Source organism: Pinus tabuliformis, chromosome 9, assembly GCF_031772625.1.
Source record: "Pinus tabuliformis cultivar Carrire ecotype Pingquan chromosome 9, CPIR1, whole genome shotgun sequence".
Taxonomy (NCBI): domain Eukaryota; kingdom Viridiplantae; phylum Streptophyta; class Pinopsida; order Pinales; family Pinaceae; genus Pinus; species Pinus tabuliformis.
In genome coordinates, this window is record NC_142307.1 from 1,690,321,530 (window position 1) to 1,690,335,601 (window position 14,072).

General features: G+C 36.3%; 1 protein-coding gene across 1 annotated transcript; it reads right to left on the bottom strand.

Annotated features, from left to right (window-relative positions):
- Nucleotides 1–8,250: 8,250 nt before the first annotated feature.
- LOC149155368 (zinc transporter 11-like) lies at nucleotides 8,251–13,770 on the bottom strand. Its single transcript, XM_089440190.1, has 4 exons — nucleotides 13,308–13,770; nucleotides 13,093–13,154; nucleotides 8,795–8,924; nucleotides 8,251–8,682 (listed from the first exon to the last, which is right to left on the bottom strand). The coding sequence occupies exons 1-4, from the start codon at nucleotides 13,768–13,770 to the stop codon at nucleotides 8,279–8,281; spliced, it is 1,059 nt and encodes a 352-aa protein (XP_089296316.1). The 3' UTR covers nucleotides 8,251–8,278.
- Nucleotides 13,771–14,072: the final 302 nt, after the last annotated feature.

A 14,072-nucleotide genomic window follows, 5' to 3' on the forward strand; every position in this document is an offset into this window, starting at 1 on the left:
TCCATATTGTAACTCTAAATAAGAGTTGAGGTAGTCAAACATAACCACTAGTAGGCTATCGAACTATGTTATAACCAAGCCACTAGGAGGAAAAGTGGTTCCATTCTTTTCGAGTACATTTGTTCTATAGATGAAAAAAATAACAAAGAGGGATAGTCAGAGAGCACACAAGGAGGATTTGTGCACTCTAGTAGCCCATGGACCACATGCCATATTTCTTTGTAGTCGCAACTATTTTATGCCCACTTTAGGTAGGCAAGAATATACAACACACTTCCTTACTTACCATGGTTTGTGAGTTTTTATTTTTCAGTTCTCTATTTTTTGCATAAACTTTAATTTGCATGCATATGAAATAAACAATAATCTATAGCTACGTAAATTGAAAGAGAAATAAAATCCTAATTATGTATATTTCATATTTTTAAATATAGTTTTATCAAATCTATTGTGACAAACTATCGAGTGGAATATCCATGGTAGTTTACAAATCATATCGGTGTCAGAGTAGGATTCTTTGGGTATATTTTGGATATTTGCATGGAATCTAGGTTAGCTAAGAAATGTTGGGTGTGGAGCTTGATTATCTCCCTGATTGTTCAGAGGGTTTTTGTTTTTTGTTTTTGTTTTTGTTTTTGTTTTTGTTTTTATTTGTTTTGTTTTGTTTTTTGTTTGTTTGTTTGTTTTATTTTTTATTATTTTTTTTTTCTTAGTTGTGTTGGATCCCTATTCGTATTGGGGTGAAACACCGCCCATCTAATCGTTGTTAGGGTGTCCGGGGGGGGGGAACATAAATTTTTATGAGCCCCCCTTGGCAGGGGTTTGGGGGCAGCGCCCCGAAGCTAAAAAGAGATGAAAATTTTCCTTATAAAATATTGTAATTTTGTAGTCAATCTCAGCGATTCATTAAGCGGATGATCTCACGGTAGAATTTATGTCAATTTAGTGTTTTTAGCCCTAGAAGGCAACCGTCAATTTATATGAGTGAATTGTATTGTAGTTGTGTATAATTATTCTGAGCGAGAGAGATAGAGAGGAGGTTGTGTGAGGGAAAAGAGGAAATTACAGTGGATCTGTTGTAGGTTGTATCTCTTCATTTGTTGGATAATATAAAAGGAAAGATTGGTTGTTTCTCTGTGGACTTAGCCCAAATTAGGTGAACCATGTATCTATGTCTCCCTCTTGTTTTATGTGTTTATGTATTTGTGTTTCCACAATATTTTATGTATTTCGTTGCTCCATTAATTAATTTCTAACAACTGGTATTGGAGACGAAGGTTTATTTGGCCGATAAACTCGCAGGAGAGAAGGGTTCCTGGTTCAAGTGGGAGCAATGGCAGAAGATCGTAGGTTTAGGGTCGACAAATTTAACGACCAAAACTACTATCTGTGGTAGATGCAAATGGAATATTATCTGTATCAGAAAGATTTGTACCTACCATTGAGCGGAAAAGAAAAAAAGCTGATGAGTATGATCGACGCATAATGAAAGATTCTCGACAGAAATGCAATAGGAGCAAAACGGTTGTGTCCAGAAACATCAATGGCATTTAACGCTTCAAAGGAAACGACAACATAAGTTTTAATGAGGACATTGGCAAAAATGTATGAAAAACCCTTGGCCTCAAATATGGTATTTCTTATGAAGCATATGAAGATGTGGGAAGGCAGATTTGTTGTTGATCATTTCAATGAATATAACATGGTTACCAGTTAGTTAAGTTCTCTGGGGTAAATTTTAATGATGAATTTAGGCCTCTTTTATTTTAATGCTCATTACCAGAAAGTTGGAATGGCTTAGTTATGGTTGTTAGTAACTTTGTCTCTGGATCTAGTACTTTAAAGTTTAATAATGTTCTTGGTGCCATCCTTAGCGAGGAAATGCGACAGGAAAAAATCTGGTGAGACATAAGGTAATGGTTTGACTGCAGAGACCAGGCGAAGAAAAATGGAAAGAGGAAGGAGCCCAGGAAATCACAGTAAGTCAAGAAAAGGAAGATCCAAATCCAAATCAGCGATAGTGTGCTGGAAATGTGGGAAGAAAGGACACTTGAAGAAAGACTGCAAATCTCGGAAAGGAAAAGAATGTGATGGACAACAAGAGAACAATCATGTAGCGAATGTGACATGTGATGTGTTGCGAGATGCTTTGATTATTTCATTAGAAAATATTATTGATGTCTAGGTGGTTGATTCAGGGGCTTCATCCCATGCTACACCTGATAAGAAACATTTTCATGACTACATTCAAGGAGATTTTGGACACGTTCGTTTGGGTGATGATAAATCCTATAAAATCATTGGAATGGGTAAGGTTTTTATAAAACAAAATAATTAAAACCAATGGTTGTTAAAGGAGGTAAGGCATGTTCCAGATCTGAAGAAAAATATAATTTCAACAAGATGGTTAAGTGGTGAAGGTTATGTAACTACTTTTATAGACAAAACCTGGAAGGTCACTAAAGGAGCCCTAGTAATAGCAAAAGGAGAAAAGGTTGGTACATTGAATTTATGAAATGGTATTTCTAATTATGTTAATGCTTTAACCTTCACAAGAGAAGATACGGAATTGTGGCATTATAGGCTCGGGCACATGAGTGAGAAGGGGATGTTGATTCTTCACTCAAGAAATTTGTTTCCAAATCTAAAGCATGTTAATTTGGATTTCCATGAAAATTGTGTTTATGGAAAACATAATAGAGTTAGATTAATCAAAGTTGGGAAGGAAAAAAAAGAGAAAAAAAAATAGATCTTGTGCACACAAATGTATGGAGAGCTAAGTTTTGTGAATTTAAAGAACTTGTCAAGAAAGATACTGGTAGGAAAGTTAAATCTCTTAGGAATGATAGTGGTGGAGAGTATGTGTTGAATGAGTTAAAAATATTTTTTGACTCAGAAGGCATTCAACGGGAATTGATAACACCTCATAACCCACAATAGAATGGGGTGGCTGAAAGGAAGAACAAGATTATTGTGGGAGTGGCACGGGCGATGTTGCATGATTAGGGCCTACCATTACACTTGTGGGCTGAAGCATGCAACACAACTATATATTTGCAGAATAGAAGCCCTCATAGAATTCTCGGGTGAGTACATCGGAAGAGGATTTTTCAGGGAAGAAACCAAATGTGGCACACTTCAGGATCTTTGGTTCATCAGTCTACTACCATGTTACCAAAGATGCACGGAAAAATCTAGAGCCAACAGTAGAGTTGGGCATATTTGTGGGGTACATTGATACACCTCACAACTATTGAGTGTACCTGCCAACCAACAAGATGACAGTAGTTCGCAGAGATGTAAAATTCGATGAAGAGAAGGCCATGATATGTTCCCTTGAGAGGGAGATTCAACTACATGCGATTGAGGATATTTTAGCTCCTAAGGAGGAACCTCAAGATGATATGAAGTAGCCACATACATAGGAGTAGGGAGTGGAGACACCCACTCATGCAGAGTCTTCCAGAGAGGCTAACATGTTATTGCATGATGTTAAAGAGAATGTTGGAGCCCCCACATCACAACGCGGGTAGAGGAGGTCACCGAAGAGGTACACTGGCTACATTGTTCTGATGAGCGGATGTGTAGAGATTGAGCCATCCTCTTTGGAGGAAGCAGTACAGCAACCAGTTTGGGTTGATGCCATGGTTGAGGAGTATGACTCCATTGTCAGGAACAATGTTTAGGATGTGGTCCCAAGACCAATAGACAAGTCAGTGGTGAGTTCTGGATGGCTTTACAAGGTAAAGCAAGCAGCAGATGGTAGTGTGGAGAAACACAAGGCCAGGTTTGTGGCCAGAGGGTTTTCTCAGGTGGAGGGGATTGATTATGATAAGACTTTTTCTCTTGCTGCAAGGTACTCATCAATCAGGTTCATTCTAGCACTATCAACGCAGTTGGGATGGAAGATACATCATATCGATGCAAAGACAACATTCCTTAATGGTATGACTGAGGAAGAGGTGTATATTAAGCAACCTGAAGGATTTGAGACCTTCAACAGAGGATCACATGTGTGCTGACTCAAGAGAGCGTTGTATGGACTGAAGCAAACACTCGGTGCTTGGTACACAAGGATCAATAGCTATTTCACCGGGTTTGGCTTCGCCAAAAGTAAAGCAGATGTGAACTTTTAAAATATTGTGGTTGAAGGTAAATTGTTGATTATTGTTTTATATGTCGACGATTTTATTCTGGCAAGTGATGATAAGTTGATCAAGTCTTGCAAAGAGGATCTTGCAAGAGAGTTCGAAATGAAGGACTTGGGGCTCATGCACTACTTTATTGGGATGGAAGTATGGCAAGGTGATGATGAACTATTTGTCTCTTAGGGCAAGTATGCCAATGAGATACTCAAGAAGTTCCACATGGAGAGCAATAAACCCATGGAGACTCCTCTAGCTTGTAAATGGAGGAAGGAGGATGCTACTTTTGGTGAAGTAGTGAAGGCTACTATTTACAGGTAGGTTGTGGGTTCATTCATATATTTGGTGAACACGCGATCGGACATCTATTACGCAGTTAACCAACTTAGTCAAGAAATAGTTAAGCTGATCAAATTGTATTAGAAGGTAGCCAAACATGTGTTGAGATACCTCAGAGGCACTACTTAGTATGGTCTTTGGTACATATGGATAGAGGGAGTGAAGCTTCAAGGCTTCATTGATGCAGATTGGGCAGGGAGTCCATCCAACAGGAAGAGCACATTAGGTGGGATCTTTAGTATTGGGTCAACAATTGTTTCTTGGTACAACATGAAATAGAGATCAGTTGCACTCAGTTCAGTAGAAGCAGAGTACATGGTTTCTAGTCAAGCAACTTGTGAGGCTCTCTGGATGAGGAAGATTCTGGTTGGTTTATTTGGTCAGCAAATGGATCTAACAGTGATTTACTATGAAAATTAGAGTTGTATCAAACTCTTTGAGAATCCAGTTTTTCATGATTGGTCCAAGAATATTGATATCCGATATCATCATCTTCGAGATTGTGTGCAGAGGAGAATTATGTTGTTGGATTACATTCCCACATACGAACAGGATGCTGATATTTTGACAAAGGCCTTGTCAAGATGAAAATTCGAGTTTCACAAAGGCAAGATCAGGGTAGTAGATAATCCCTTTCTTGCTGAGAGGGAGTGTTAAAAATAACAACAAGAAATCCTAATTTAATTTGTCCTTAATTAAATTATGAATTAAATCGAAATTTTATTCTCATAGAAACTTTTAATAGTTAACTAAATCAATTTGACTTAGTTGTCTCAGTAAATTCGAGTTGGAAGTCTATCTAGAGTCATGTAGAGTGATTCCTAAATTTTAGGGGTCTAGGTTGAGTGCTTTTGAGTTGTAATTAATTAACTCGGTCTAACTGAGTTAAAGTTAGTTAAACTAGTTCAAAGAGTTGGAGGAACTTGTAGGAGGTCTAGTAGTGGGGACAAGCACCAGTGCAACTTCTCTGCTCCACTTGTTAACTAAAGATTCACTCATAAATAACTCATGCATGTCAGTTTAGAGGAAGACCTAGTTGAGATTAGAGTTCAAGGATAGTGTACTATCAGTTGTATAATTTTCTGAGTTGTACAGATGGTGCATGCAATCAGTTGAGGGCATATGATGGATTGTGAAGTTATGGAGAGAGAATTTCCCAATTAAATATGGGCTAATTCCCTCAGGAATTGCGCAAGAAAGTAGGAGCTTGGTAGGTACCATATTTGGCTAAGTGTTGGCTTGAGATGGTTTGTGAAGCAGAGAGATAGATTGTACTTGTGCAGGAATTGTTCAGGTTGAACAAGCATTGTATTTTCTTCTCAGATCTTTTGGTTAATGCAATATAGATAGTCAAGGTTTTGAGCAATTTCTTTCCCCAGAAAAATATTGTGTTATGTGCGATTGAAATTCTTCCTTTTCTGCTTAGTGTTTTCATCGATCAATTTTGTTTTTGTTGATGAGTAGAGTATATTCTTGTCTTATGTTTTAACATATCACATAAGTTGTTGAATCTAAAAGTAAAAATCTACAGTGTATACAAGATTTAAGTGGGAGAAAATGCTTCACTGTTTAATTGATTCAGCTTAGAGTGAATTATTCTTATCTCTTGTCTAATTAGATCTTGCATAGTTTAAAGAATGCTTTGGAGGTGTATTGGTTCTTTAAACGATGCTTTATTTTGGCAAACATAGGAATTATACCCACGTCACGGAATTTCTTCAGAAATTATATATTTGTAGCTTCTTTTTGAATCTTGATTCTGGGTCTCTCCAATAGACAAATTCCTTCCACACATCCCTTCCATATAGGGAAAGAATAATGGATTTTAGTTTTTTTTGGTTGGAATTTTTAATGTGGAAGCTTGGATTTACCACATTCATTTTGTAGGAATGTCTACGTTTCAGGTCCATATGTGGATCCATCATTAGGACAAAAGTTCCGGAGGAAATAGTGTCGAGAGAACAACATATTTATGAATTTTTAATAATTCATAAAACTTAAATAATATAGAATTACAATTCATACAATTTAGTGGTTTTCCAAACCAAAATGTGTCTAGTGGTGGTGTAAGTTATTTAGTCTTGCCTCTAAGAAAGGATTGTTTTAGCCTGTCTTCAAAACTGGGTGCTCTTCATTCACTATGTTCGGTTGTTTGGTGGGGATTTAGGGTTCAAGAGTGATGGTCCTGCTTAGTGATTGTGCAAATATGTAGGTGTGAAGGTTGATGGTTCTTGGACTTATTTGACTAGCCACATTATTATCCTCTTTAGGGTTTATTGGACGGTGGGAGGAACAACCATGTGAGGATAGACATGAGGATCGCAATGCAATCATCAACTTCATGAATGAATTGCAAGGCACATGCAAGATGGACTGACCAACATCATAAAAGGTCAATGGAGATTACAAGAGAAGTTGGAAAAGGCAGATTCTCCCACATGGAAAAGCATGTACACTATGATTTCAAACTCGCTCCATCTATGAGTTTTAGTCTTGACCACCTTGCTCCCGTCAACTCTTCTAATGCTTAATGTTTGTTGGATGTTTTTTTATTTATTTTGAACATCTTTTGGTATCTCTGGTCTATTAAATTTTGGTTACACAAAATATTTAGGCAATTAGCCATAAGTTTACTCTTTGGATGCTTAATGTATGTTGGATGTTGTTTTTGTTTTGAACACCTTTTGGTGTCTTTGGTCTGTTAAATTTTTGTTTTTTTGGTGTCTTTGGTCTGTTAAATTTTTTGTTACTCAGGATATTCGAGCAATAACCATAAATTTGAAGTTTTATCTACTCGCCAATAAATTTAATAAAAGTGAAACCAATTTTTTTTTTTTTTTATTTAAATATAATAACTCTAAATATCTCCATGATTAATAAATTTCATTTACATTTAAATTTTATTATATTTAAAATAAAGACATTAAAATTATTAATTGAATTTAAAATTAAATTCTTCTTAATTATTCAGATTTTAAATTAATAATAAACTTTCTAGAATTTCATATAAAAAAATTATAAAATATTTAAAAATATAAATTAATAAATTTATTATTTAAAATAAATTATCAATTTATTATTTAAATTAAAACATCAACTTTTAATATATATTTTTTGTCCTACAATATTATAACATCTAATTAATATTATAATAGCATTAAATTATAAATTTAATAAAAATAACATACTTTTAAAAGACTTTCCCGTTTTGTAACGCGACATTGCGATGAGTTTAATAAGCTATCATCTTACATGCCAATGCTTTACCATTTCAAAAGAACGAAATGTTTACCTATTAAAGCTGTGTCCTCTTACAAAAGGGCTTTTTTGGTTTGGAAAAAAACATTGGTAATTTTTATTAAAGATTGGGAGTTCCAGTATATATTCAAAATCATCCGAAAGATATCCAAAATATCAAAAAGATCAGATACAACATAGCATAAGGCAAAAACCAGCGTAAGGGTGAATAAAGGAGTTAAAAACAGTCAAGAAAGTGCAGTATTCCATGAGACTGTAAATATGTCCACCGTGGACAAAATGTTTAAAAAATTAAATAGAAAAAAGAACAGGAAATAATCAGTACCGATAAGGGATGGAATGGAATTTGACGGGTAATTTGCTTATCAGGAGGTGATTTACCAGTGTATTAGGGATGCTATGGCAAGGGTTGTGCGAAGTTGAATTTTAACATTTTAAATTAATTTCTTAATATTAACTCTCATTCTCAATCTCTCTCATGATATTTGAAGAACTTTATATTGGCAAAATTTGCAGCTAGTCCCAATTCATTACCACTAGGTGTCCCAAATCATTACCACTGCAATCAATCCAGCTCCAGTGAGTACAGCCAAATATTTGTAAAATGGTTTGTCAAAGCGAATCACACCTTTCAGAGGCTTCTGTATTAATCCTTTCATCAGAAGATGGTTGATGGCAACATAAACAAAAACACCGCACGCAAAACCCATGGAGATTGCATAAATCCAGTCCGCTACGTGGCCCTCCGTAGTGGCATCGATAAGTATCCCAATTGCAACTCCAATGGGGCTCGAAATGGCAAAGGCGAAGGCATACGCTGCACAGGAGAGGAAGGGCCTGTTGGGAATTATGCGCAACAAGGCTATGCCCATCGCAACCGCAGCGAATATCTTGTGTAAACACACCGTCCACAGAGCTCTCCACGCATCAGCCTCCGTCGCTGTATCAAAAAACTTTGCGTTTAATTGCCTTAGAGGTATTCATTAACCTTAATCTGAAAACAGGGAAAATTTGGCACTGGAACAGTAGAATATAGTGTAAAGAAGACTTGCCTGCAACACCGATGGCGATCCCTTCGAAGACAGAATGGAAGCAGAGTGCAAGTATTAACAATAAACTATCTCCCATGGACGTCTTCTTTACCAATGATACTGCCTTCACCATGTTCGGTTCTCCATCTGCCTGCGACAGTGCTGTGCTTGAAGGGTTTGTTCATCTCATAATGATATCAACATCAAACTTAAATACATTCTCATCGAAACAATGAAAACCTCTCCAAACTTACTGCAATCAAATTTCAACAAAACTCATGTACAATATAAATAATAATAGTAATCTGTTTTCAAGGTTTACATACAAATTCATGTGTATGAGATTATTATTTTTTGGAGAAGGAACATGTATATGAGATTATTATTTTTTGGATAAGGATCCATTTCCTTGTGGATACATTTCCATTTATCGCTTTGGCTATTATAAGGTGTATATACTTTATTCTTAGGGTTGAAGGTATAATTTTTTAAAAGAATAAATTATAAATGTTTATTTTTTTTGTTTTCAACTTATAATTTTTTAAATAATAATGTATGTTTTTCTTAAAATGTAAAACATGTTCTTTACCATTATACTTTCTTAATTTTTTTAGAGGAATTATATATACTCTTTTTAAAAAGCAATACATGTTTTTCACCATTAAACTTTTTCAAATTTTACAAAAATTAACAATCCTCATTGAAACCAAGGTGGAACAACACACCAACCACATGTTGTTAATAAATCACAGAGCTGGAGATCAAACCCACCTTCCTTCCAAACTTTCTAAGAAGAAAAGAGAATGCTCCATTAATAATATTAGAAATTGTAATTATTCCCCATATCAGAGTGACTAAATTTAAAAAATTTAACTAAATCAAGTCAAATCAAATTTGTGTAATCAATTAAAGAACCCGCTCATATTATTTATGTGTGAATTTTTGTATTCCTCCTCCTTGCCTTTTCATCCAGTTGATATCAGAGCCCGAGGATTGCAGAAGCGAGGAGATCGAAAAAGCCAAAATCTGCCGGCGTAGCTTGCAGAGCCGAGAGTGATAAAAGGGTCAAGTGTGTTTCCGCAGCCGCCTAGCGATAAGCCAGTTAAGTTTGTCATCGAACGGAGGAGCCGACAGACGTCTCGAGCCGATTTGCGGCAGCAACGGCAACGTGAGGCGCAATCGAGCCGCCAAGACCAATAATAGCAGCGTCGTATTTGTTGAAAACTCCAAAAACGAGGGGAAAATGTCCGCAGCCCCAACTACCGCAAGCCAAGTTTAAGTTTTTTTTTTATGGTTGGAAGGTTTCCTTTTAAAGTTCATGCGTGGGTAAGTTATTCATGAGCCCGATAAAGAGATATGTTTTTAAAGTCGGGTGGTGTTTGACTTGGTAAGCTATTAAAAAATGGTTTTTTGAAAAGTGAAAGGAGGATTTGTTTTAAAAAGGCTTTGTAAGGTTTTTATTTAAAAGGTGAGATTTTCAAAAGGAAAAGTCAAGAAGTTAAAGTCACGTGCTTGTATGTGAGTGATATTAAAGATTTTATAATACGTGACATCTTGCCTTTTTAATTGTATGAAACATAAATGGGCTTTGTTAAAGTTTTATAAATTTTTAAAAGATTTTGAAAATATATTGGGTAAGAGATATTAAAGTGCGGCTTGAAGGGTTATGTTATAAAGTTTTTTTTTTTTTTTTTTAATAAAAAAACGTTGCATGGTATGGAAAAAAGTGCGGCTTGAAGGGTTATGTTATAAAGTTTTTTTTAAAAAACGTTGCATGGCATGGAAAAAAGTGCGGCTTGAAGGGTTATGTTATAAAGTCTTTTTTTATAAATAAAAAAACGTTGCATGGTATGAAGGTTTACAAAGATTTTATTTAAAGAGTATTTAAAAAAAAGGTTATTTCGGAAAGGGAGTTTTTGGATTTGTAAAAATTTTAAGTTTTTGTGATTTTGTTAGGTATGACAGTTTTATGGGGAAAGATTGTGTTTTAGTAGGGCGTTTATTGAAAATTATATTTTTTCCGAGGGCTATATCAAATATAGTTTTATAGAATCAGGAAAGCAGCTACGAATATAGCTTCATGGAAAGCAACTATAAGACAGAGGGAAGACAACATGAGTCGCAAAGCACCATTGAAGTAAATTAAGAAAATGAATCGAAAAGAAAAGGTAGAGATCATTGTCATATTTAGAGAAGTTCAAACAGTAATAATTGAGAAGTCTAAGAGAAGATAGAGAAAAGATCAAGGGTGATTGGTGTAGCTTTGATGTGCAACCAACTCCTATGTTTACTAGTAAATATTTTGATCATTAGGTTATCAAGATGCTAATTTTTTTCAACTAAAGAGTTAATTCAGTACAAGTCTAATAACCCATATGGTGAAATATGTGATGCCTTAGCATTGAATTTTATAAAACAGAAATTGGCTGAGAAATTTTTATGTAAAGTAGCAAAAGTTACAACTTCCAAGTAAGCATGGAAGATCTTGAAACAAGAGAGAGTGACATGCAGCAGTGAGATGTGTCACAATTTGTTGAGTCAGCTGCATATGTGAGAATAGATGAGCAAGACTCTGAGAGGACAACAGAGCTTGGAGAATCCCACTCAAAAATAGATGAGCAAGACTCTAAGAGGACAACAGAGCTTGGAGAATCCCACTCACAAATAGATGAGCAAGACTCTAAGAGGATAAGAATCCCACTCAAAAATGGATGATTGTCGTAAAGACCATAAAATTGAAACCCATTATGCAAGCATGCATATGGATGAAGAAGAAGCAATAAAGATTGTAAAGAGAGAAGTAGGATCCTCTGAATCTGAAGTAGAGCAAGAGCATATAAATGTTCAAAAACTCCACTGTAATGTGGAAGGTGTAGATGATGGTGTGAATCCCACAATGATAAAACACATGTAGATGGTGACTGCAAAGTGAGATGTGAATTGGTGAATCCAATGGCACCTGATGAATTTGGTGAAGTTGAAATTGTTAATGAGCACATGCATGCTCGTATATCCCACAACAGAGTGAATGAAAATTATGTTGATGTTAAATTTGATGAAGAACCATTAAGTGGTGATGAGTGGTTGCATATGATGCAACATCAAGTTCTTATTGATATGTTCTTATTTGGTGAGAGAAACCCACTTGTGTTTGGAAGCAAGTGGAAGATAACATGTTTGTTGCAACAAAAGTTGGTAAAAGGGCAAAAAATGAAAATTATGATGCAATGATAGAACAAAAGAAAACAGACAAGAGAGAGGGAGGTAGAGCAAGAAGCTCTCACTAAAGAACATAATGAAGATATTTTTAACATTAATTTTGTGTGTGCAAGTAAACATGATAGCAGTCTAGCTAAAAGAGAATAGATTGTAGTCTAGCTAAAAGAGAATAGGAAGAACAAAATACATGAAAGAACATGGATGTTTCTAAAGACAAGGATAAATGTATTGAAACTATTTTTCAGTAATGGAATAAAAAAGAAAATAAATCAAGAAATATGGTATAAAGAAAATCGAGCCTATGAAACACAAAAAACAGCGCTAAGAACACAATTTGAAAATGAAGAATTCTCACAGCATTCCATGAGTGAAAGAACCCTTGAGAACGAAATTTTATAAGAACGACTCAAAGAATGCTGGACTGACATAACCTGAGGGTTGATAACCCCGGTATTACCAGCAAAGCTGCCATCCGTCCAGAAAATCCAGAAAGGAAAAGGGAGAATCCCATGGGCTGACAACCCAGGGGATTACCAGTATCAAGGTTGGCCTCTATTCACAAATTCCAAAGAAAAAATGAAAGTACTCAACAACTCTTTCCTGTTGATAACTCAGGGTATTACGAGCTTAAGAATTAAATTCCCAAAGAGAAAGGCAGAGTACTGGACGAGCATAAACTTAGGACTGACAGTCCAGGGGTTACCAGCCGCTAAGCAGAGACCCAGCCACTAAAGAGAAAAAAGAGAGTTCTATGGACGATGACCCAGCGGATTCCCAGCAGAAAGACGGGCATTTAGCCAGAAATTCCAAATAACAAGGGAGAGTGCTCAACCATAACTTTTTAGTTGATAACTCAGAGATTACTAACTGCAAGGCTGGCATCCCTCCAGATATTCCAAAAAAATGGAACAGTGCTGAAAGAGCATAAGCTTCAAGCTGAAAATCTATTGAAATACCATTACCAAGGCAAGGCGAAAGATCGATCTGCCGCCCAAAAATTCGGCGAGCATAATCTTCAAACTGACAATAACCCTCTGGCCTAACCAAACTTTCACTTTCATCCTCGGAAAAATATATATGAAATGTTATATTCAACTCACCTGAAAGTTAAGTGCCGGCTCGCCAGTTTGTGTGGGTACTCCACTTTCAATAGCGCGAATATCTGGTAATTACAACATTACTACTATGGATCAGCCACCGAAATTGGATTTCAACATCAAAAGGGATTAATTGTAAATTTATATGTATAAACAGAACCGCTAGGCAGAGGACGGATATTATTAACTAAAATCATATCAAACTGGACATCACTCACCGGCTCTTCTTTGAAGAGGAATTACAGTGATATTTGACCCATCTTGCTTCTGATACATCCAAGCAACGATGAGGTCTCCGAGCATGGCAACAAGGTAGCCCGCAGTGCAGAGCATGAATGCAAAAGGATACGTCTTGTCTGTCAAATCCCCAAAAGTTTCTGCGGAATCGCTGAGGAAATGCATCCAAGCCGTCCCCAAGAAGACGCCAGCCGCGAACTGAGTTCCTAGCAAAAGAAAGCTCTCGTTCCATCTGCAAAAATATGGGGAAATGCCCCCTGCAAATGTGCCCACAAAAACTAGTATGAGACACCATATCTTAACTAGAATTAGGCCTTTTGCTCTCAAGTTCAATGAGCCATCACTAGAACCTCCAGAATCGCTATCTCCATGGGCTATGGCCAATGGAATGAGGCCACAATTAATTATGACAATCGCTGCACCTGTAATTCTTCTAGCGGCCATGACTGGAGATTGAGATGAGTCTCGTTTGGCTTGCTGTTCTGCCGAAAATTTTGGGTTCGATGATTAAGGGCGCTGAGGGGAAAAGTAGAATCTGTAACCTGCCGACTGAGTCGCGCGTGTAGTACTATGTACTACTCTCAATTCGATTCTATAGATTTCCTACTCCATTCTCGCTGTCCTCGCGATTTTTTTTTTTAATTTGACAACATGGAGCCGAGTCTCCCTGGAAGCCAAAGCGAGGAAGCAGCGTCCGCTACTTTTTGCAATTTCCTATGGAAAAAAATCGTGTGACCGACTATGCG